The sequence below is a fragment of the Gekko japonicus genome, unplaced genomic scaffold (assembly GCF_001447785.1).
Source record: "Gekko japonicus isolate JY-2015 unplaced genomic scaffold, Gekko_japonicus_V1.1 scaffold677, whole genome shotgun sequence".
In the NCBI taxonomy this organism is placed as follows: domain Eukaryota; kingdom Metazoa; phylum Chordata; class Lepidosauria; order Squamata; family Gekkonidae; genus Gekko; species Gekko japonicus.
The window spans coordinates 233757-259118 of record NW_015159730.1 but is presented as its reverse complement, the minus strand read 5'-3'; the positions used below and the strand labels follow the sequence as shown (position 1 = coordinate 259118).

The 25362-nt window shown below is 48.0% G+C and overlaps 1 protein-coding gene across 1 annotated transcript in view; it reads left to right on the top strand.

Annotated features, from left to right (window-relative positions):
- MYBBP1A (MYB binding protein (P160) 1a) overlaps positions 1 to 19432 on the top strand; it is a 78374-nt gene extending 58942 nt beyond the window's left edge. Inside the window, exons 24-27 of the mRNA XM_015428536.1 lie at positions 937 to 1050; positions 14656 to 14757; positions 16888 to 17012; positions 18896 to 19432. Coding sequence (XP_015284022.1) covers positions 937 to 1050; positions 14656 to 14757; positions 16888 to 17012; positions 18896 to 19304 — 750 coding nt within the window. The 3' untranslated portion in view covers positions 19305 to 19432. The remainder of the gene's footprint in view (positions 1 to 936; positions 1051 to 14655; positions 14758 to 16887; positions 17013 to 18895) is intronic.
- Positions 19433 to 25362: the final 5930 nt, after the last annotated feature.

The following is a 25362-nucleotide window of genomic DNA, read 5'->3' as shown; positions in this document are numbered from 1 at the left end:
TCTTCAAACATGTCTTCAAAAGGACATCTACTGAGTTAGCTGTTAGATCAAAGATTGGAACGTGAGTCATCCTAGTGTGACAATCTAAATTTTGTACCACAGTTTCTCTTTCTTCCCAGGAGCTCAAGACTGGACAGAGGGTGCTTTTATTTTTCCCTTTCTTCCCTCCACTCCATTGTTTATTTCCAGGGGTTCCTAACCTTTCTGCTCCTGTGGGCATCTGGAAATGCTGACACAGCGTGAAACAAAATGGCTGCCGCAGGAGGCAGAGCCAACCACACACATTATTCCTGCAGCTTAACTTCAGTCACACAGCGAAGATCTTTATGTTGTGGTGGCAGCTGCTGCCAAAGCAACATTTTTTAAGAATTTGCACAGCCAGTCAGAAGACTTGTTGGGCAAAAGCCCTGCCTGGCTTCGCCCACTTCCTAGAAAACACTTGGTGGGCACCAGAAAAGGTATCAGCGGGCGCCACAGTGCCCGTAAGCACCAGAGTTTGGTGTGGTGGTTAAGAGCGTGGACTCTAATCTGGGAGAAGAGGGTTTGATCCCCCACTTCTCCACATACAGCCAGCTGGGTGACCTTGGGTCAGTCACAAGTTCTCTCAGAGCTGTTCTCTGAGAGTTCTCTCAGCCTCACCTACCTCACAGGGTGTCTGTTGTGGGGAGGGGAAGAGAAAGGAGACTGTAAGCTGCTCTGAGATTCCAAGTGACGGGCAGGGTATAAATCCAATCTCCTCTTCTTCTTCTTCTTCTACTTCACTTGGGGGACCCGTGGTTTATCCTTTTGAAATAAAAAATCAAAATAAATTCTTCAGTTAACATACGAGTCCTATTTACAGGAAAAGGCAGTATAAAAATTGGATCTAATAAATAAACTTCCTGGCTATTTTTATTTTTTTTGCAGTATTTCAGTGGTCTTTTTTTTCTGTTCCAGGGTCAGGCTTGCATGCTTCTACAGAAAGCCCTACAGACCCGGCAGTTCAGACTTTCCATTACAGACGAGGAATGGGAGGAGCTGATTAGAGAGAGCACCAATCAAGTCACAGAGGTGAGATCTCCGACCGAAGTAGAATTTTCAATCGCCAACGCGAACAGCAGAGGTGATAGAGGGCAGCCTTGTCTGGTTCCCCGTTGTAAAGGAATAGGTCTGCCTAGAAAATTATTTGTTAGTATCCTTGCAGATGGATTAGCATAAAGAGCAGTTATCGCCGTCTGGAACTTTGCCCCAAGTTTCACTTTTTCTAACAGCGTCTGTAAATATGGGACTTCCAAGCTGTCGAACGCTTTCTCCAAATCGATAGTGAGTAATAGAGATTCTGTAATCTGTTGTTTACAGTGAGTAATCACATTCAGAGTCCGTCTGATATTATCTATCAGTGATCTTGTAGATATGAATCCTGTCTGGTCTGGATTAATATATTCTAAGATGATTTCCTGGAGACGGTTGGCCAAAATTTTAGTAAACAGCTTAGCATCACAGTTCAACAGAGCAATTGGACGATACGAAGATGGAAGCTCCCGGTTCTTATTATCCTTAGGTATTGTGATTAGGTGTGAATCTTTCCAAGAGGTTGGTAAATTGCCCGTATCCAAAACAGCATTGCACGTACGTACCAGATGATCTACTAATAGTATTTTGAAAGTTTTGTAGAACATTGGTCCAAACCCATCACTACCAGGTGCTGTGTTTGGTTTTGATTGTTTTATCGCTGTGAGGACCTCTTCATTAGTAATGGGTTTATCCATCCATACGCGATGTTCCGGTTTGAGTTCATTTATTAAGTTGTTGCTCTGAAGGAAGTTTTGGATATCTGGACTCTTGGGAATCTTTGAGGCATATAATTTTTCATAAAATTGCGTGAAACATTCATTCCAGGCACTTCTCCTGACTGAAGCCTGCCTGTGTTCCGAGCTTCATGGAAATGTAAGAAGCCCAAAGTTCCATCTAGTTTAGTATCCTGTGTCTATTTGCAGCAGTACCAGGTTCCCAAAGAATCCTGGCTGGGCCCTAAAGGTAAAGGTTCCCTTGCTCGAAAGCCAGTCGAATCCGACTCTAGGGTTGCGGTGCTCATCTCCGTTTCAAAGCCGAAGAGCAGCACTGTCCGAAGACGTTTCCGTGGTCATGTGGCCGGCATGACTAAATACCAAGGCGCACGGAACGCTGTTACCTTCCCACCGAAGTGGTACCTATTTATCTACTTGCAATTTCTTGCTTTCGAACTGCTAGGTTGGCAGGAGCTGGAACTAGAGACGGGAGCTCACTCCGTCATGCGGCACCCGGGTCTCGAACTGCTGAACTACTGACCTTCCACAGCCTGCAGTTCAGCATCTTAGCCACTTGAGCCACCGCAGCTCCTTGGCTGGGCCCTAGGGGAGCAGAATACATTATTGAATTCCAGCAAGGAAATGAGCAGGAGGAGAAGGTTGGGCCAGGAGATGAGGGGTGGGAAATCCAACCCCAGAAGTGACTGTCCACAGCCATGTCGAAGAAGAAGTCTGTCTGTTCAGACTGGCTGGCAACCCTGGCATTAAGAGGGTGGCAGCCCAGAACAGGGTGAGGCTGTGGGGAGGGGCTGTGGCTCAAAGGAGAGCATCTGCTTTGCATGCAGAATGTCCCAAGTTCAATCCGTGACGCCTCCAGCTGGAAGGACCAGGTGGCAAGTGATATGGAAGACCTCTGCTTTAAGGCCCTGGAGAGTCACTGCCAGTCTGAGTAGACGATGACTGACTGTGATAGACTGATTCAGTAGAAGAAGAGGAAGGTATTTCCCCATCTCTCGCAAGCATAACGAGGCTCGGTTTAAATATGACGCTGGCAAGGCAAGGTAGCGTCCCTGCGTGACTTCGCAGCATCTCCGTCTCATTGAAACTCTGCTGCCGCCCGGGGAAATCATCAGCACGTGCTTAATTAGCACGGCAGCGCAACTGCAAGGACTATGGATCTCTAATAGGCACCCGAAGCACAAGTAGCTGCTTTTCACGGGCACCGTCTCCCAGGGGAGCTGGCTTGCCTCTCCAGTGCTAAGCATAAACCAGGCCTGAGTACGAAGGGGAAGTGGGTCACCATGCACAGCACCCTGGAGCAACAGAGCTAGGATGTGTGGCTTATTAGCAGGGGTCGTTTCGTAGAAAAAGAGCTAGGGGAACTCATTAGCATAACTCATTAGCATATGCCACACCCCCTGACATCACCGGAAGTGTGTCAAGGCCACACCCCCTGACATCACCGGAAGTGTGTCATAAGGCCACACACCCCGCTCCCAAAGGTCCCGGCTGCCACCGTCGGCCTTGCAGCTCCACTGCCGAGCCCCATGAGGGGCCCGGCGGTGGACCTGCAAGGCCGGCGGGAGTGCAAGGAAGCCCCGCGAAGGCCCTCCCTGGCCCCAGGCAGGCAGGGGTGGGGAGAGGCAGGGAGGAAGCAACTTACCCTCCCTCTTCTCCTGCCTCCTCCTGGCTGAATGAGGGCTGGAAGCGGGGCGGCCGGAAGCAGGGGGCGGGGCTTCGTCATGTGCCCCGCCCCCGTACCTCACCCGGGGGAACTGCGATCCCCCGCGATCTCCCCCGAAATGACCTCTGCTTATTAGGATCGGTGGGAGGAGCTAAAACTGAGAGGGACAGAAGGGTGTGGCTTGTGGATGTATATCTGGAAATAGCTGGTTTTGTTCGACAGTCACTCTTACTGGAGTCTGTCCTTGGGCCTTGCTTTTCCGGAGCCTCTCACTTGCCTTAGTGACGGGTGAGCATAAGTAGAGCCCCGATGGGTTAGGCCAGGAATCCCTCCCAGTCCCAGCATCCTGTTCCACGCAGTGCCCACCCGGCTGCCCTGGAGGGCCAGCAGACAGGGCTTAGCTCTCACTTTCCCCAAGCGTTTCTGCAAAGCATTTGGAAAGCTTTTCCCAAGATCTTAGTGGGGCATATATGATGCTAACGTCTACCTCAGATGGGGGCAGCGGTCTTCCTCTTTTCTAAGTCACAGTCCTTACTGTGCCAGTTTGATGTAGTGGTTAAGAGTGCAGACTAATCTGGGAGAACCGGTTTTGATTCCCCACTCCTCTACATGCAGCTGCTGGTGTGACCTTGGGTTAGTCAGAAGTTCTCTCAGAGCTATTCTCTCAAGAGCAGTCCTCGAAAAAGCTCTCTCAGCCTCACCTACCTCACAGGGTGTCCATTGTGGGTAGGGGAAGGGAAAGGAGATTGTAAGCCGCTCTGAGACTTCAAGTGAAGGGCGGGGGATAAATCCAATCTCTTCCTCTTCTCTTCCTCTTTCTCCTTCTTTCTTCTTCTCCTTCTCCTTCCTCTTCCCTTTGCAAAGCCCCCTCTGCGAGTAACCAGTAGCGTGATTGTGAAAGGACTTGGGCAACAGAGGATCTCTCTGGCAATTAGAATCTTCAGTCTTCCCCATCATTCGCTCCTGCCAGGGTCGATGGGACCTGTAGTTCTCCTGGCTTCTCAGTAATACTTCTCCTGTTGGCAGTTACTTCCCCACCCTGTAAGAGTTCTGGCTTCCAAGGTGGGGTGCAGGACTGGCAATGAGGACTGCTTATTGGCAGTCGGGAGGTGAGAGTCAGGTTCAGCGGGTCTCCACTCAAAAATGGGGTGAGGTTTCCTGTTGTTATTCCTCTCCCCCCCCCCCAACTGAGAAGTCATCAGCTTTTACTAAATTTCAGTGAGGCCGCCCTTGGTATACAACTAATTATGACTAGGGGTCATTTCCTGCGGGAGCGCACAGGAGTGGAGCTCCGGCAGTAAGGAGCCCAGGGGGTGGGCACATGCAACAAGCCCCGCCCCCTGCTCCCAGTCGGGCCATGAGGGGCAAGAAGCAGCCAGGTAAATTGCAGAGGGCCCCCCCCCCCGGCCTGCCTTCAGGTACAAGCTCTTCCTCCTCTGTGAGGGCAGATTTGAATGTTCCCCCCCCCCCCCAATAGCTAGCAATCCAAAACAGTCCAATGGCGCCTGAGCGGTGGGTGTTGCCTTCTGACACACTTCCGGTGATGTCAGGGAGTGTGGCATATGCAAATAAACTATGCTAATAAGTTATGCTAATGACCCCTGATTATGACAAAAGTGATATGCTTCTTAGCGTGCATACAAGTGGCGCATGGCTCCAGGAGCAGATGTGTCGTGTCAGTCTGGCAACCCGTTTTAAGTGCTGCATGTGTGTCTTGCGCGGTCAGGAGACAACAGACTGGGAGAAATCTGTCCGAGAGACTCTGTTCCCCGAAATAGCATCTCCAGTTAGCTGTAGGGCTTCTGGGCGCTTACGTAAGGGCGCTTGACTTTGTATCACAAGTATATTAAAATGTGTGGCGTTGCCACCAAAAGGGGTCGGATGTCTTACAAGCCCTCAGCCCTGCTCAGACGAGCAGACAACCTGAGTGGGATGTGAGGCAGCTCATCTGTCTTTGCACACAGCTTGGAAAACTGAAATAGGAAACAGTTCTGCCCCTGAGAACTTCAGCTAAAAAAATAAAAATAAATTCTAAGCGTCCCCTTTCCTAATCAGGAAAGGTCTGAAGAGACGTCAAGAGCAGGTAACGCTCCAGGAACAGGAAGACACTAACTGCTTTCCCTGTCACTGCTTTGCCTGGGTGCAGGAAGGGGTGTGGTAGAGCATCTGCTTGGCATGCAGAAGGTCCTGGGTTCAATCCCCAGCATTTCCAGTTACCAGACAGCCAGTGATGTGAAAGACTTCTTCCTGTGTCCCTAGAGAGCCACTGCCAGTCAGCGTTTACAGTACAGATCTTAAAATCATAGTTGGAAGGGACCTTCAAGGTCATCTAGTCCAACCCTCTCCACAATGCAGGGAATTCACAACTCATCCCCCCCAGTGACCCCTGCTCCATGTCCAGAAGATGGCCAAAAAAAAACAACCCTCCAGGATCCCTGGCCAAACTGGCCTGGAGAAAGTTGCTTCCTGACCCCAAAGTGACGATCGGCATTTCCCTGGGTCCACAAGAGGCCACACGTCTTCATCGACCAGTGGCCTGACTCAGTAGAGGGCAGCCACAGTGGACTACGCTGCTGTCAAGCAAGGAGGTGGCTTCAGGTACTACCAGGGGGAGGGCAGGAGCCGCCAGACATTCCTCGACCACGTTTCAGCTCAAGAAATTCACTTGCCACCAGTGTTCCCTCTAAGTTGAGTTAGTGTGAGCTAGCTCACAGCTTTTTAGCCTCCAGCTCACAGATTTTGGTCTTAGCTCAGGAAGGATGGCTCCAGAGCAAGCTAATTTATGCAGTAGCCAAAATCGCTCACTCACAACTTTAATACCAGTAGCTCACAAAGTAGAATTTTTGCTCACGGGACTCCACAGCTTAGAGGGAACATCGCTTGCCACTTGAACTTTTGATTCCTGAGTCTGCTGAAGCTCGTTTTTGGCTAAAAAGAAGGCTAAATCTGTCACACACACGTGTGGTCATACTGGCCAGGAGCCCATTAGGGCAGAGTCTTCCCACCCACTCCCGCCCGAGCGGCTGTTGAGCTAAAGGTTGTGGTACCTTCCAAACAAAACCTCACTCCCCGCCAACATACTGCCCTCTTCTCCGGCGGAACTGGGGTTGCTTGGCCATTGTCCTCCTGCTCGAGCAGGGAGCTTGAGGGCATGTCCGTTTCAATCCGTCACCGGTTCTATTTTAAACCAAGCAGATTGCCAGTGGCATAAATCTGGTGCCGTGGAGAAGTGGACGTGAGTGGCGAGACCAAGGCGAAAAGTATTTATTGTGTGATTATCCCACTTTTTCAACCGAAAAGAGCCCCCTCCCCACCTTTTAAAGGTCCCCTGCAAATACCAGTTGAAACGTAATGGGAATGAAAAAGAAGCAGAAGAAGAGATTGGATTTACACCCCGCCCTTCAGTACCCAAAGGAGTCTCAGAGCAGCTTACAAACTCCTTTCCCTTTCCCTCCCCACAACAGACACCCGGTGAGGTAAAAGAAGAAGAAGAAGAGATTGGATTTATACCCCGCCCTTCACTACCCAAAGGAGTCTCAGAGCAGCTTACAAACTCCTTTCCCTTTCCCTCCCCACAACAGACACCCGGTGAGGTAAAAGAAGAAGAAGAAGAGATTGGATTTATACCCTGCCCTTCACTACCCAAAGGAGTCTCAGAGCAGCTTACAAACTCTTTTCTCTTCCCCTCCCCACAACAGACACCCGGTGAGGTAGGTGGGGCCGAGAGAGCTCTGACAGAAACTGCTCTTTCTCAAGAACAGCTCTGACAGAACTACGGCTTGCCCAAGGTCATCCAGCAGGTGCAAGTGGAGGAGTGGGGGATCAAACCGGGTTCTCCCAGATTAGAGTCCGCGCACTCAACCGCTACACCAAACTAACCACTACACCAAACTGCATGGGGTGGGTGAGGGGTCTCAGCAAGGTCTCCATCCACTTCTCCCTCTGGCTTGTCAGCTGGGAAGAGAGAGAGAGAGAGGTTCTCTTCTGGAGGTGAGTCCAGGTGTGATTATTCTCACTTTCCTGCCATTGCCAGCTAGCAGGAGAGGACTCAAAGCTGGGTCTGGCTTCAGCCATAGCGGAGGAGTGCCTGATTGCTGCCTTCCAACCACAGCTTAATACCTTGTGGTGTGATTTACTAGCTGGGGGTGAAGTCGGAAGCCCATTGCCCTGCATGACATTAGAATAACCAAGGGTTTGGGTGCTCTGAGAGCCAGTGTGGGGTAGTGGGTGAGAGCAGCGGGCTCTAATCGAGAGGAACCGGCTTTGATTCCCCACTCCTCCTCCACATAAAGCCAGCTGGAGTGACCTTGGGCCAGTCACAGTTCTCTCAGAACTCTCTCAGCCCTACCTGCATTACAAGGTGACTGTTGTGGGGAGAGGGAAGGGAAGGAGATTGTAAGCTGCTGTGAGGCTCCTTTGAGGCCAGCTTGGTGTAGAGAGCCAGCTTGGTGTAGTGGTTAAGTGCGCAGACTCTAATCTGGGAGAACCGGGTTTGATTCCCCACTCCTCCACATGCAGCCAGCTGGGTGACCTTGGATCAGTCAAAGTTCTCTCAGAGCAGTTCTTGAAAGAGCAGTTCTCTCAGAGCTCTCTCAGCCCTACCTACCTCACAGGGTGTCTGTTGGGAGGGGAGGGGAAGGGAAAGGAGATTGTAAGCCGCTCTGAGACTCCTTTGGGTAGTGAAGGGCGGGGTATAAATCCAATCTCCCCTCCTCCTCCTCCTCTTCTTCCTTTTCTTCTTCTTCCTCTTCTTCTTCCTCAAAGCAGGGTATAAAAAAACCTACTCTTCTTCTGTTCTTAGAGCTCGATGGCTCCTCCCCTCACCCTTTTGTGTCTTCCAGCTGTGAGTTCGCAGCAGGGTCCCTGCTTGTGGATGAAGTGTAGTCACAATGCCTGAAATATTGCAGTGAATTCTTGGGCAAAGGGGTTTTCCCCACAACACTCTTGGGTTGCTTTTCTGGTTGGGATCCGGTTTTAAACCTTATAGTGTTGTCCCCCCCCCCCCCCGCAAATATTTGTGGACTCAGATGCAAGCTGGCATGGATGTGAAAGTACATTTGCATGCAGCTCTGTGCGTGGATGTTTGTGCGTTGCATCTCTGTGTTGCCAAACCCAGGACTTCTCCCCGATGAATAAAAGCATACATGTTTTATTAGATCTGATAAGCAGTCAGATTTCTTCTGGCAAATGAGGGGGATGCTGTCTTATAAATAACAGCATTTGTCAAAGAACAAGCCCAATTTACGGTGGCAATTCCGGGAAGGCGTACCAGTCCGGTAATGGAGATGGTACTGGGTACCGCGTGTTGCTCGGCGAAGGTGTTTCCGTGGCAACACTAGGGCGCACCTGGAGGCACTAGGCAGTACAGAGAGGCTGGACAGCCGAGCCAGTTGCTGACATCTGGGAGGAGGATTCCCTCGTGAATTTGTGTGGCTGTTCTTTTGGGATGGGGGGGGGCAGACAGAAGGAATGCAGCTTGGCTGGAGTTCCTCTTGGATACTGAGCAGTCGGGGAGACAGGCTGATCTTAGTTATATATGAGGTTGGGTCTCTGGGAGAAGGGGGCCCCCTGAATAACACGAGTGGGATCGGCGAGGAATGCCAAGTTTATCACTAGCACAGACCTGCAAGCAACTTAGGTTTTACAGTTTTTTTGGGGGGGAGGCATTGCTGCCCCAGATTAGGTAAAGGCAAAGGTTTCCCTTGCTCGAAAGCCAGTCGGATCCGACTCTAGGGTTGCGGTGCTCATCTCCGTTTCAAAGCCGAAGAGCCAGCGCTGTCCGAAGACGTTTCTGTGGTCATGTGGCCGGCATGACTAAACACCAAGGCACACGGAACGCTGTTACCTTCCCCCCGAAGTGGTCCCTATTTATCTACTTGCAATTTCTTGCTTTCGAACTGCTAGGTTGGCAGGAGCTGGAACTAGAGATGGGAGCTCACTCCGTCACGCGGCACACTCGGGTCTCGAACTGCCGAACTACCGACCTTCCACAGCCTGCAGTTCAGCGTCTTAACCACTTGAGCCACCGCAGCTCCAGATTACTTAGCCGTAAATTCTAGTCCTGACCTGGATAGCCCAGGCTAGCTCAATCTCATCAGGTGTCAGAGCCAAGCAGGGTTGGCCCTGTTCGGTATTTGGATGGGAGACCACCAAGGAATGCCAGGGTTGCCACGCAGAGGCAGGCGACGGCAAACCACCTCTGAACGTCTCTTGCCTTGAAGACTTTACAGTGTCGCCCTTAGTCAGCTGTGACGCGACAGCAAGAAAAGAAAAGAAAAAGGATTCTAGTCGGGTAAAGAGGTACTTCTTCACACATCACGGAATAATTAGCATATGGAATTTGCTGACCATCCCTGGGTTTACCTGTTTGTGAAGCAGACACTTCTATAAAAGAGGTTTGTCAATAACCCTTAACCACTGTACCTAGTGGGGGAACCTCCATGTGCAGATAAGGAAAAGGGGCGTTGTAGTCATATCCCGCTTGTGAGCTTTTCTCAAAGCACCAACTGTTATTTATTTATTAGATTTATTACCCACCCTCCCAGCCAAGGCAGGCTCAGGGCGGCTTACATAATTTTTTTTAAAAAACCAATGTAAAAACATAAAATCTAAAGTGCGATACATACATTCCTATGCGATGGCAATCGTAATCCCAATATTTTCATAGCAAGAGTCAGTTAGTACAGACATAGTTGATGGGAAAGATCCCAGGGAGGCTCCAGTGTTATATCTAGACGTTAAATGTCGTCAGATGCCTGGTGGAAGAGCTCCGTCTTGCAGCCCCTGCGGAATTGAAGTAAATTTTGCAGGACCCTGGTGGAGCTGCCACAGAAAAAGGCCCTAGCCCTGGTGGGGGCCACTCTGGCCTCTTTCGGGGCAGGGAGCACTAGGAGATTTTACGTCCCTGAACGCAGTGCTCTCTGGGGAACATGTGGGGAAAGGCGGACCCTCAGGTATGCTGGCCCCTGACCATGTAGGGCTTCATTGGTGAGAACCAGCACCTTGAAGCGAATTCGGTATGCTGTAGGCAGCCAGTCCCAGTATGTGAAGCAGAATGCAAAACTAGATGGACTTGTGGTCTGATCCGACTGATGTTCTTCTTAGTCGTGATGGTTAGGAGCAGAACCTCCATGTACAGCGACAGTATACCTGAGGGAGAGCTGCTGTTAGTGAGCTTCCCAGAAGCCTCTGCTTGGGAGACAGGACTTTGGACTAGACAGGACTTTTTCTGCCATGACCCCCTTTGGCAGTCTGGTGAAGCCGATGGACCCTTTCGAAGTAGCGATGAGTGTAGGGATAATTTTGAGATATCTGCAGCAACTGTAATGTGATACGGAAATATCTGCAATTTCTATTGGTGAGAAAGTCACAGGTACCACTAATACGACTGTGGTTTGTGGCCTACATTCATAATGGAAGGAAATGCTCAATTTCAGTTAGAAGTTAGGGAAAATAAAGATGTCATTTCCCCCCCCCCCCATCCAAGTTCATGGACCCCCTGAAATCTGTCCATGGACCCCTTGGGGGTTCAGAATCCCTGGGCTAGATGAACTTCTGTCCTATTCCCATGGGGTGGGGCCTTTCTTTTAGCCTGTGTTAATTGTTGTATAGAATGTCTGCATTGTGCTTTCTGGTCGTGATAAAGATACCTTGCAGTGAAAGGGAGGGTGGTCTGCCCCCTCATTGACTCTGCGTGCATGTGCATGTTGCAAATGTGTGTTTTTGTAGTGTAGTGGTTAAGTGCATGGACTTTAATCTAGGAGAACCAGGTTTGATTCCCCTCTCCTCCACTTGCACCTGGCTGGATGACCTTGGGCAAGCCATAGTTCTGATAAGAGCTGTTCTTGAAAAAGAGCAGTTTGTGTCAGAGCTCTCTCAGCCCCACCTACCTCACAGGGTGTCTGTGGTGGGGAGGGGAAGGGAAAGGGGTTTGTAAGCCGCTCTGAGACTCCCTTGGGTAGTGAAGGGCGGGGTATAAATCCAAATTCTTCTTCTCCTCTATGTGAGCGCACACATACTGTTGGAGAGAGTGGGTGTGTGATGCCTCACTCTGTTCTCCCCCTCCCCAATTAATGCAGTTCCATAACTGTAGTGAGTCATTATTCAGATTCCAAGTGGGACTAGAAAGCATGTTTCTCCCCCCAAACCAGATTGAGGCATGGTGTGTTGTTCACATCCTCCCCCCTTCACTAAAGCCAAACCATCTAAATGCAAAGACACAGGAGCCTGCCGGCATTTGCCTTTCTAATTACTCTCCTCAAAGGTGGAGTGATGTAAATTATGTTTTTTTGCAAACACTTTCATACTTCAGCCTTGTGCAATGGGGTTGGGGTAGGATCCCATTACAGTCATTTCTGGAATGTGTCCTGATAATTGCAGATTCGTCCGGAATTAGGGTAGGGTTACTTCGTCCGTAGCCGGTAGAACCGGGAAATAGAGGGCGCCCCAGTCTTCAGCAGTGAGCTGATTCCCCAGAGAACAATTCCTGCTATTCAAGAGCAGCCAAGACCCAGCTGGAGATGGTACGGTTGGTTCCTTGGCTCTGGAGAAGTCTCAGAGTTGCAGTGCCATAGCTGTCTTCTCCCCACCCACCACATGCTTTATTTCCTCCCCCCCCCCCTTTACTGGAAAATAACCTGTCCCAGATCTCTTTGCAAAACGGAAGTTCCAAGAATGGTTTTGATCAGGAGGAAGGATCATCTTGAAGCGGCTGCGATGGATGCCGAACCCATTGATAAATCCAGCCACCCTGGGAGAACAGAGGGGAAAAAATGATTTCTAACATGTATAAAATCCTGTTAAAATGGTATACAGAAGATGAGATGGTTAAAGAGCAAATGCTTAAATGGGCTCTTAATATCAATAAGGAGATAACTATGACATCTTGGGAATATTTGTGGGAAAATGCTATAAAAATATCAACATGTACCAATATTAAAGAAAACTGTTATAAAATGATGTATAGATGGTATATGACACCGAAAAAGATAGCAAATATGAACCAAAATATGTCAAACAAGCGTTGGAAATGTAAAAAAACATGAGGGCTCATTTTATCATATGTGGTGGACATGTGAAAAAGCGATAGATTTCTGGTCAAAAATCCATTGTGAAATGCAAAAAATGTTTAAGTGTAATTTTAAAAAAGAACCAGAGATTTTATTGCTAGGATTGAAAATGGAAGAGTTAAACATACAAAAAACCCCCATGTTCTGGTACCTGATAACAACGGCGAGAATGGTATATGCATAATGTTGGAAACAAGAGAAGACGCCCGAGATCTCAGACTGGATTCAAAAAGTGTTATTTATGGCAGAAATTGATAAAATAACAAGAAAGTTGAGCAACAAAGAAGATCAAGAATTTTTTGAAGATTGGAAAGACTTTAAAGACTACTTAGAGGAAAACTGGGACGTTAAACACAATTTATTGTATTTAGAACAATATTGATAGAAGCGTTATCTTTAAAATTCAGTAACTTTAAGATGTTTAAGCAAATATAAGTATGGTAAAGGGAAAAAGGGCAGAGCACTGCGGGAAGCCATTTGTAAGGGAGGGGGAGGATGGGAAATATGGGTATTGGATAAGTGAAAGCCAATGTTAAATGTGTTATTATATCCAAAAAATAAAAGTTTTGTTCAAAAAAAAAGATAAATGCAGCGACCCTGCACTGGGCAGGGTCCCCCAGGTCTGGCAGTGGGCAATTAACTTGAAGGAAAGAAGAAACAATGATGGCTCCAAACACTAGCAGAGCAGATTTAGAGGAGGTGCTGAGAGTAGCTCAAACCTCTCCGGCTTTTGCCTCGTCTCCCACTAAAGCTGCAGGACCAAAGATCTGTGCAGCGTCCTGTTTCACTCCGCAAGCAACTAGATGATCCGTGAAGTCGTTGCTGTTGATCCCATTCCCCCCAGAAATTAGCATTCAGAGGTACACTGTCTCTATACATGGAGGTTCTATACCTAGTATGGGCAAAGAAGAGGCCTACTTGGTTGCAGGGGGGACGGACCTCTGCAAACCAATAATTTAAAAGAGCAAAGAGTGACTGAATGGAACATCACAGCAGAACTAAACAAACCAGCCAAGATCTTCGGAGAGAAAGCAGGGGAGGGAGACTGACCCGTAACCACCCGGAGGAGAATGCGATGGAGGACCCGTTGCCTCCATTTCCTGCCCGCAGTCTGAAGGCGGTGTGGTCCAGGGAGAGTGGCACTTCTGCAGTTCCTCTTTGGGCAGCTTTGCATTCAGCTGCACAAAGTGTTTTGCACTGAGATCAGCCAATAACAGTCCTTAATGATGCCTGTCTGATGTGTTCGTTTGCGTGTGCAAATCAGTAAGCGATAGATGTGCCCGTGTGATCTGGCCTGTAACCATACTCGACGTCCATACTCGATGCTTAGGCACCTTGGTGGACTGTGAGGGTGAACCTCTTCTGCGCTGTGGAAAGCAGAATAAATTGTCAAAGGCTCTCGGAGGTTGTAGACCAGAGAGAGGACAAGGCAAGCCTCCACCCTGGCGTGCTGGGTTTCTGTGACACAATCCTGTCTCCATTATTTTGTTGCCTCTTCCTTGAAAAACGGGTTTGTCTTTTTCAACTCCTCCTTCCCTGGTTACAGAACATGGAGCTTGACTTTATGAGCCCGGGTTTTCCAAACTTGGGAGGCTCACTTTGATAATATTTGGGGACCCTTCCTACAAAGGAGGGAATCTTCTTGGACTTTTTTTTTAATTTAAATTTTTTTATCGTTTTGAGTCATAACTGTAACAGATAAAGCTACAACATAGTGCAGTTATACATGTAAACATTGTGTAGGATCATGTAGACATACGTAGACCAAGAAATTTAAGGATATAGACAATTTATGTTTTCGTAGCAGTAAAATATACTGTTGCCTGATCGTTGAAGCAAAATAAAATATAATAAATATGATAGACATCATTTCTAACTGAAATAAAGCGATACAAAAATTAAGGGTAAGTATTTCCTACGTATCTGTATAGAGAAATAATCGATTGAAGAGACGTCAGTTCAACAGAGAGGAAAACATTAAATCCATTTATGAAATCGGGACCATTCAGAGGTAATAAATTGCTGATTGGACAAATAGTCTAAAACTGGGTACCACTTTCCAGCAAACCTCACATGTTTTTTTGTTCTGAACTTGGGTGTCAAGTTCTTGGACTTGACCTTTGCTTTCCTCTTGCAGACTCTGAAGATGGTGAGCGAGTTCAAAGTCAAAGTAGACCAGGAGAAGGTCCTCAAGTGTCTGGAGCTCCTGAACTTTCTCTTGAGAACTGTGACTCAGCAGGTACCTGTACATCTCTTCCTTCCTGGCTCTTTGTTGTTTACCTTTGCCCTTTATCCAGATCACACCGGTTTGGTGTCGTGGTTGGGAACGGGAGCTCTAATCTGGGAGAACCGGGTTTGATTCCCCACTCCTCCAGATGGAGCTGCTATGTGACCTTGGGTCAGTCACAAGTTCTTTCAGAGCTGTTCTCTCAGGAGCAGTCCTTGAAAGAGCTCTCTCAGCTCCACCTACTTCACAGGGTGTCTGTTGTGGGGGGGGGGGAAGGAGATTGTAAGCCACTCTGAGACTCCTTCGGGCAGTGAAGGGCAGGGTATAAATCCAATCTCTCTTCCTCCTCCTCCTTTTTCTGAAGGTGCTTTAAAAAAAATTAAGACAATTCCTGATGGTTTTTGGTACTCCCGAAGTCTCTCTTGATAAGGATGCCTGCATGCAGTGTTCCCTCTAAGCTGAGTTAGTGTGAGCTAGCTCACAGTTTTTTAGCCTCCGATTCACACATTTTTGTCGTAGCTCAGGAAGGATGGCTCCAGAGCAAACTAATTCATGCAGTAGGCAAATTGCTCGCTCAGAACTTTAATGCCAGTAGTTCACAAAGTAGAATTTTTGCTCACAAGACTCCACAGCTTAGAGGGAGCATTGCCATGGGGTGCTTGATGCAGGTTATTTTGAAAAGTACCATATTTACTTGAAAGGAACCTAAATGTAAGACAATCCTTTTTTAAAAAAAGTTTTACACAGTTTTTTTCCATGCCGTTTGCAAATTAAAACAGACCACTCTTTTTCTTGACGGCACATTTGGGCAAAAAAGTTAGCCTTCCTGTAGGCAAACAGGGTAACTCTGTTCAAATGAGAACCCTGGGCAGATATTCCTAGGCTGAATGTGCATAGGGGTGAGTGGAATCGTGCCCGTGAGGCCTTCTTGGTGTTTGCTCATTAAGGAACGCATCAGATCCTCATAAATATACACTTTTCTCTCTCCATTTTTATCCCACGCTTCTTCCAAGAGCTCAGGGCAACACACAGAGTTTTCCCCTGTTGTAGTCTAGCACTCTAACAACTGCACTGTGCTATCTCTCATTTTGCACATGATTGGAAAACATGGTTCTGAATCATGCATAAGATGCCTAGGAACCTGTACTTTTGTGTGCGCACAGAGCAGTGTGCAGGAGTTCTGCTGAATGCAGATGTTTGAAGGTGAGGAGGTATACCTGTGGGCATACTCCCTCTCCTCTCTACCTACTTAGGGACATTGCAGAGAGAATATGAATCGGTCTCTCTTTTTTAATTGATTCAGTCAGTGGATCAGTAATTCATGTTCTCTGTCTGTTAGTGAATCCGATTAAAAAGGTAAAGGTTCCCTTGCTCGAAAGCCAGTCGAGTCCGACTCTAGGGTTGCGGTGCTCGTCTCCGTTTCAAAGCCGAAGAGCCAGCGCTGTCCGAAGACGTTTCCGTGGTCATGTGGCAGGCATGACTAAACACCAAGGCGCACGGAACGCTGTTACCTTCCCACTGAAGTGGTACCTATTTATCTACTTGCAATGTCTTGCTTTCAAACTGCTAGGTTGGCAGAGACAGGAGCTCACTCCGTCATGCGGCACATTTGGGTCTCGAACTGCTGAGCTACTGATGTTCCACAGCCTGCAGTTCAGCGTCTTAACCACTTGAGCCACTGCAGCTCTAGTGAATCCGATTAGGCCCACAGTAATGACATGAAGAACAGTAGTGTGCATATCTGACTTGCACAAAAATTACATCCTTCCATGTTTGCTTTTGGGGCAGGTGAGCCCTCGATGTCAGCCCCAGTCACACACTTTGATATATATATTTTCAGTAATGTCACCTCAAGGTGATTCTTTTCTTCTTTTTTTGGAAGTAGTGAATCTTCCTTTTGAGTGCACTCTCCCGTGGTGTGAGTCAGAGTCCAGGAGGGGAAGCCCATTGAAAAGAGCGTTTCGTCGCATCAAAACGATGGAGGGGAAAAATCCTCCCAATGTTGACTTCACCATGCTGACACAGCACACAGAATTGGGTCGCTGTAGACAGATCTGCACGGTTTCTTCCTTTGTAGTTTAGAATCTGTTTCTCCTTGGGCTGCTGCATACCAAGTGCCCTGGTTTTATGCCCCTTTTCCAGAAGCTGAACGTGGACCTGACAGACTTGCGGGAGGTGCTGCAAGCGCTGAGTCAGCACGAGGGATTTGGGAAATCCACACGACTCTGGAACGTCTACTGGAACGTCATGACGCTCCTGGGCTTCACGTGAGTGCTTTCGGTCTGCCTCTTGGGGCGTCAACCCAGATCGTCCCAAGTCCCAGACTGCACCTGCTGAGATCTCACCTGCACTTTGTAAAGTGGCTAGAGGTAGAGGATGAACATCAGGGTCTAATGCAAGCTGGTCCATTCTGGAGAACATTTGACATTTTTTTTTACCCCTGGACGTTATTTTAATCTGTAGCTAATAAGGGGTCCAGTTTGGTGTAGTGGTTAAGAGTGTGGACTCTTATCTGGGAGAACTTGGTTTGATTCCCCACTCTTCCACATGCAGCTGCAGGAGTGACCTTGGGTCAGTCACAGTTCTCTCAGAGCTGTTTTTTCAAGAGCAGTTCTCGAAGAACTCTCTCAGCCCCACCTACCTCACAGGCAGTGTTCCCTCTAAGCTGAGTTAGTGTGAGCTAGCTCACAGTTTTTTAGCCTCCAGCTCACACGTTTCTATCTTAGCTCAGGAAGGATGGCTCCAGAGCAAACTAATTTATGCAGTGGCCAAATCGCTTGCTCACAACTTTAATGCCAGTAGCTCAAAAAGTAGAATTTTTGCTCGCAAGACTCCACAGCTTAGAGGGAACATTGCTCACAGGGTGTCTGTTGTGGGGAGAGGAAGAAAAAGGAGATTATTAGCTGCTCTGAGACTTCGAGTGAAGGGTGGGGTATCAGTCCAATCTCTTCTTCTTCTCTTCTGTTGATCGACCCCCCCCTCACTTTCATGTGTTCCTTTAATGTGATGTCTGCACAGGTGTCACCAGCTATTTTGGGGAGGATTTTAACACACACACACACACACGGTTTGGGGGGGCAATTTTGTGTATTTTTTCCTGCAAACCTAAGATTACTCCAAGTTCACAGAAACATATACTCTGGCCTTGGGTGCCTGCTCTCACTTTTGAATCATGGAAGGACCACCTCTTGCTATAGCTTCTTTCCAGGGCTCTTTTTGTAGAAAAAGCCCAGCAGGAACTCATTAGCATAATAGGCCATACCCAACAGCAGGAACTCATTATCATATTAGGCCACTCTGACCGCACCACTCATTAGCACATTAGGCCACACCCCCATGTTACCAGAAATGCGGTCATCCAGCCACACCCACCTTTTGCTTCTTATTCTGTTTACCTTGTTTGTGGTCAAACCCAGGGCCTTTTTTTGTAGCAGGAACTCCTTTGCATGTTAGGCCACACACCCCTAATGTAGCCAATCCTAATGAGTTTCTGCTGTTGGGTGTGGCCTGTTATGCTAATGAGTTCCTGCTGGGCGTGGCCAACTCAGGAGCCAGCCGGAACTCCGTTCCTGTGCGTTCCTGCCCAAAAATAGCCTTGCTTTCTTCTGTCCTGAGTCTACTACCCACGGAGCAGTGCTCTCCCAACAAGGGTTACCAGGTGTGTCCCCCCCCCCCCGGGCCACTGGTGGGGGATGGGGGTTATGGTTGCCAGGTCCAGGTTGGGGAACTCCTGGAGATTTGGGGGTGGGGCCTGGGGAGGGCAGGGACCTCAGTGGGGTACAGTGCCATAGAGTCCAGCCGCCAAAGCATCCATTTTCTCTGGGGGAACTGATCTCTGTAGTCTGGAGATGAGCTGTAATTTGGGGGATCCCCAGGTCCCACCTGGAGGCTGGCATCTCTATCTCCAACTACTGTTTTCTGCCACAGTGGGGAATTTAGCTAAAGGAACGGGGAACGTAGAACAATTTATACTCCTTATTTGCTCCAGAACATCTAGTACTGATGAAGCAGACAATTTCGTTCTGTCCACGAATGTCTGTTTTGCTTTAACATCCTTTCCTAGCGTGAAGTCCATCAAGTGAAGCTCTTTTGTTCAGTTCAGCCTCTTGTTGACAGAGACCATACGTACATTTCCACTCTTGACTTACAGGCGGCCGGCAAAGGAGAAGGCGTCAGCCCAGCCAAAGAACCCAACTGAGGCCGAACCTGTGAAGCGGAAGAAAAAGGGTTTCCTGCCAGCTTCCAAGAAGCGCAGCAATCGGAAAAAGGTTCCTGAGCAGCCTCAGGAGAACAGTGCTGAAAAGAGCGCGGAGGCCGTTGCGGATGGCACGGAGGCTGTTCCAGCCAAGAAGAGGAGGAAGAGAAAGAACAAAAGAAAGAAAGGAGGAGGAGGAGGAGACAACCAGAACAAAGCCCCCAAGCAGCAGGGCTCTGTGGCCAAGAAGCCAAAGTTACCACCAGGCAGTGCCAAAGAGACTGACTCGAAGCTTGGCAATTTGAAGAAGAAAAAGAAGAAAGCGAGAAAAGGCAGAAAGCCAGTTCATGTAGTTGGGAACTGATTCATAACTGTGGGGTGGGAGAGTCTTTTATAAATGTATAGAGAGTTAACATTTTGCACCCTTGTGTTATTTTAATAAACTATCTGCGTTGCTAATAACGCACAGCCAGGTTGTCTGAGTTTTGGCTCAATCCACCACTCCCCGATTATAACTGGGATGTCCTCTTGAGCCAGTCAGTTACCCCAGGCAATTAAAAAGTGTTTTTGATCACTGATGATTGGGCCCCCCCAGTTAATTAGAAAGTGGGTTTCTCAGACAAGGTGTTTGTTTTCCAGTTTGGTGTAGTGGTTAAGTGCGTGGACTCTAATCTGGGAGAACCGGGTTTGATTCCCCACTCCTCCACTTGCAGCTGCTGGATGACCTTGGGCAAGCCATAGTTCTGTCAGAGCTGTTCTCTCAAGGGCAGTTCTTGAGAGAGGTCTCTCAGCCCCACTGCAAGTCCTACAAGAGATCTGACGAAAACTGCAACAAACAGGCAGTTGCCAAAATTATAGGAAGATCAGTTACACTTTTCCTCCGAGGAGAGCACAGATGGATTTCTCCTGCTCTTTTATCTTTGCAACAACCTGGCGAGGTAGGGTGTGAGAGAGACGGGAAAGTGGCCCACAATTCCCCAGGGAACCTCAGTGAGGACTGGGTCCCAGGTCCTAATCCGACACTTGCAGCTGGAAGGAGGGAAACCAGCTGGACGTCCCTTGGCCAAATGTCTCTATAAAGTCCTTCTTGTACCCGTTCACTGAAATTCTGAAAGTACACATGCACAGAGAGAGAGAGAGAGAGCGCTCTTAGTGTAGTGTAGGGTAGAGTCTTAGTGTAGTGGTTAAGTGCCCGGAGTCTAATCAGGGAGAGCTGGGTTTGATTCCCCACTGCTCCACTTGCAGCTTCTGGATGACCTTGGGCAAGCCATAGTTCCGACAAGAGCTGTTCTTGAAAAAGAGCCGTTTCTGTCAAGAGCTCTCTCAGCCCCACTTACCTCACAGGGTGTCTATTGTAGGGAGGGGAAGGGAAAGGAGTTTGTAAGCCGCTCTGAGACACCTTTGGGTAGTGAAGGGCGGGGTATAAATTCAATATCTTCTTCTTCTTCATATGTTACTTAGAAGTACTGCTGACAGTGGCTGCCATCTTAGAAGAAGCACTCTCCTTTCTCCTTCACCACATGGAGGAGTCATTTGACAGTTAAATAACTGACCCCCATATGATGTTCAAATTTCCTTCAGTGCAGTGACAACTCAAATTAGAACAAAGGACAAGGACCATGGTAACCTTAGGCTTGTGCTTAAGACAAAAAAAAAAAAAAAGACTTGGGTTACCCTCTACCTGTCCCTCTGGAGAAAGAAAATATGGACGACTTCCCTTTACAGTAAATAGCAGATCAATTAACATCCTGACAAAAAATGGTTTGTGGCCTATACAAAAGCTGCCCATAAATCAAATATGATGAGCATACAGACATTTTTTAAAATGTTTGCCCTCTTAACACCATTGTATATTAATCGTGTTCACATAACTCTTATCAGGCTGCTGGTAACCTAGACTCCAGATCAGTTAACTTAATTGCATGTTTTTCTGTGGTTTTAAATTTTTAACAGGACCGGGGCAATCTATGCTTCAGATCTCTCAGCAGGACCGGGGCAATCTATGCTTCAGATCTCTCAGCCGTGGAGCTCACTGGGTGACCTTGGTATCCCACCTGATCTCCTCAGACTCAAGGCAGCTAACAACTAGATTGTGAGATCCCAAAATATACCAGTCCAGGTAGGAAGAGTAAAACACAGAGTAATATGTACAAATCACAAACTAAGACACACTCCGTTTTTACAGAAACTTCGAGAACTAAAACAAAAACCCCGTGCAGAATTAAAACAAACACATCTAAATTTGCTGAAAGAATTTACCCTCAGGATTTCTCTCTGATGCCTCATAGGGTGGTTGTGAAGGGGGAAAAATGGGGAAGAGGAAACCCATATATTGCTACTCTGGACTCTTTGAAGGAAAAGACTAGGTAAAAATGTAATTTATTATTTTTTTAAATGGATGTTTCTCGACAGGTCATGCGTTTGTTATAGTTTCTGTGTGGAATATATTTACCTCAACATGAAAAGTAGTATAGTTAGAAAAGGCTTTCGCTCTCTAAATAATAATTTAGGGAGTGAATTGCTCTTAAGTTTCCCCCCTCCCCCCCTCTTCAGGAACTTTGATATTGGAAGAACCAAGCAAAATAGAAGAAGAAGAGGTTGGATTTATACCCTGCCCTTCACTACCCAAGGGAGTCTCAGAGCGGCTTACAAACTCCTTTCCCTTCCCCTCCCCACAACAGACACCCTGTGAGGTAGGTGGGGCTGAGAGAGCCCTTCTTCTCTGCCCTGGCAATGCCAGTATAGTTGGCTTTTTTTAAAAAAAACCCTTTCTTCCTTTTCTGCCTCTTCTCTGTCCTTCAGCCTTTCTTGTCCTGTTTCTATGTGGGGTGGGAGAGGATTGGATGTTGACGGCAGCGTAGGAGGTAAAGAGCACAGCAGGGCTGTTTGCTCTTCCCTGGCTCCCCCCCCCCTTCTTCCCCCTCTTTTCAAATTCACAGTTTTAATTATTCTTTAATGATACTGTCAGAGCTTTCCCCCCTCTGTGCGTGCCTTTAAGGAAACAGCTGTTCATTTGCTGTGTGCATGTGGAGAAAGGCCCTGTCAGAGAACGTTCACAATAGCTGTTAAGTTTTTCGTTAAGGGAAGCCAGTCTCGGTTTGGCGCTGGAAGGGCTGGCGAAGCAAACATCAGATGGCTCATGCTGCCAGCCCCCGTTGAGGCGCAATGCTATGGGGATGCTCCATTTTCACCTCTCTTGGGGCTTGGGCAAGAGGCCTTTTGACATGTCTCATATGGATCTCACTGACCCTTTTGCGTCTCCTTCAGGAATGGACAAAGAGGCTTAAGTATTTGAGTGAAAGCGTAATAATCTAAAATGGTTGACACCGACAGGTCTGTTCTCAATATCCCAGGGATTCTGGGTATTTGGGCCAGACTCACCCATCTGGCTAGTTCCGTTTGGAGGACCAAGCTAATCACCAGATGTAGTATTTCTTGATGTTGTGCTTAGCTGTCTGGGTAGCTGTGAATGTATGAAACTGCCTTATACCAAGTCAGACTGTCATAAGAACATAAGAGACGCCAATGTTGGATCAGGCCAATGGCCCATCCAGTCCAACACTCTGTCACACAGTGGCCAAAAATACCAGGTGCCATCAGGAGGTCCAGCAGTGGGGCCAGGACACTAGAAGCCCTCCCACTGTTCCCCCCCCCCCCCCCGCCAGGAACCAAGATGACAGAGCATCACTTGCCCCAGAGTCCCTATCTATACCGTGTGGCTAATAGCCACTGATGGACCTCTGCTCCATATGCTTATCTAATTCCCTTTTGAAGCCGTCCATGGTTGTAGCTGCCACCACTTCCTGCGGCAGTGAATTCCATGTGTTAATCACTCTTTGGGTGAAGAAGTACTTCTTTTTATCCATTCTAACCCGACCGCTCAGCAATTTCATTGAGTGCCCATGAGTTCTTGTATTGTGAGAAAGGGAGAAAAGTACCTCTTTCTCTACCTGCTCTATCCCATGCATAATCTTATAAACCTCAATCATGTCACCCCTCAGTCTTCGTTTCTCCAAGCTAAAGAGCCCTAAGCGCTTTAACCTTTCCTCATAGGGAAAGTGTCAGTCCATCTATCTCTCAGTTTCTGCTCTGTGGGGCCGTGGCTCTTTGGGGTCTCAGTGAAAGATCCTTTCCTCTGGTATATAAGTGCTAAAGACTCCCACTTGTCAAGTTTGTTAGATTCACTGGTATGGTAAAGCCTGTGTCAATTTAGCAGAGTGCACAAGGCTAGACGCAGCAGTAGCTTTCTTTGTTCTGTGTGTGCTGTCAAAGTTATAAAGTTGCTCAGAGCCACTTGTCAGTCTCAGACTAACAAGAGTACCTTTATTAAGGAACTGCATTCTAGATAGCAAAGGTGAGAGATAGGGATAGATACCTATTCTAACTACCTTTGGTGGAAGTAGATGAAGCATGCATCCCTGGTGCCAAAGGTGGAGAAACGTGCTCCTTTTTTGTGTGTGTGGGAGAGAGAGAGGCCGAAAGGAAATAAATTGATCCCTGGGAGTATCAGCCTACACAGCAAAGGAACAGCAGCAGAAGAATAAACAGGGAGTATGCCAAGAATCTGCCTGTCTATCTCTCTAACTCTTTGTTGACTTCTTCTGGAGGCTGAGGCTAAGGGACAGCATCAAGTCCTTCTCTTCCAACGAAATTGATCCATAGAGAGACAGTACACAATGTAGTCGAGGGATGTGAGGGGCCAGCCCCATGTCAGTGCCACTGCGAGATCTTTGGAGAGAAGTGGTAAGATACAATGGGAGGTGGCTGAAACAAAGCATGTGGATATGCTTAATGCTGGATCTCTGGGAAGGGTTTAAATGTTTGCAGAGGTGTGTGTGTGAGAGAACCTCTCCAACATGTGGTGGTATTCACAGGACAGGAGTTCTCAGTAGGGTGTGAATGTCCCCAGCTCTAAGCCGGCCTGGCACCGGTGATCACAGGGGGAGGTCTTGTTTTGGATTCTCTCCATTCAGTCTCAGTTGCTTTATTGTGCTGAATATGTAATTAGGCTCTGAAGCGATGTAGATTCACATTTGCATTTCCTCTCTTGAGGAATAACCCCATCCGCCACACACCCCAAGTAGCACCAATGCCGTCTTTTCTACATTTTGCATACAGGCTGCTGTTGCATGCCGAATTTGTACTCTACATCAGGGCTTGTTTGGCTGGGGAATCTTGTCCTGACGGGCATAACACTGACTAAGCATGTGCCTTTGCGAGGCTTTGTTGCAATTCTGCACATTTCAGCATGGGGGGGGGGGGAATAAGATGCGTAGCCATTTCACAGTCCCTTTCTCTCCGTGTTGTATTCATTTATTCAGCAGTATCCTGGTCAGGGCTGGTTTAAAAGCTGATGTTCTTTTGATTGAAGATACTCCAGAAAACATCATCACCCTATTTCTCAATAGTTCATAAGGAACTCAGTGGGTATCAGGTGGCACTGCATGGTACTGCAGTACTCGTGTATGTTACATACTTGTATAGTATAGTCAGGAATCTAAGGATGCATTATTTCACTTAGGAAGAGACAGAGAGAAGAGAGATTGGATTTATACCCCACCTTTCACAACCCAAAGCGAGTCTCAGAGCAGCTTACAACCTCCTTTCCCTTCCTCTCCCCACCACAGACACCCCGTGAGCAATGCTCCCTCAAAGCTGTGGAGTCTTGTGAGCAGAAATTCTGCTTTGTGAGCTACTGGCATTAAAGTTGTGAGCAAGCAACTTGGCTACTGCATAAATTAGTTTGCTCTGGAGCCATCCTTCCTGAGCTAAGACAAAAATGTGTGAGCCGGAGGCTTAAAAACGGTGAGCCAGCTCACACTAACTCGACTTAGAGGGAACACTGCCCGTAAGGTAGGCGGGGCTGAGAGAGCTCTGAGAGAACTGCTCTGAGAGAACTTGTAACTGATCCAAGGCCACACCAGCAGCTGCATGTGGACTAGAGTGGGGGAATCAAACCCGGTTCTCCCATATTAGAGTCCATTTGGAGGTAGAACCTAGGAAGGGACCTCAGCAGGGCATAATGCCATACACTCTCCCCCTCCAAAGCGGCCATTTATTCCCCAGGAAACTCATCTCTGTTGTCTGGAGATCAGTTATGATTCCAGATCTCCAGGCCCCACCTGAAGGTTGGCAACCCTTGGGCTCTCTTCTGTGACGAATGGCAGTTAATGGTTTTCACCTTCTGATATCCCAGATTGTTTGGGATCACGATAGCTGAAAGCCCCCGCCCCCCTCCAGCCTGAGCTTAACCAGATGTTCAGATCACACCGGAGAGCCAGGATGAGGCCCTGATTCATATGTCACTTTCATCCAAAGCGTTAAGCAGATGGCCAGGTACAACAGGGTCTTTTTGGTGATGCCACTGAGACTCTAGACTGTCCCTGTGAAGTCCTTGTCACCCCTTTGACATCCAGGAAGAC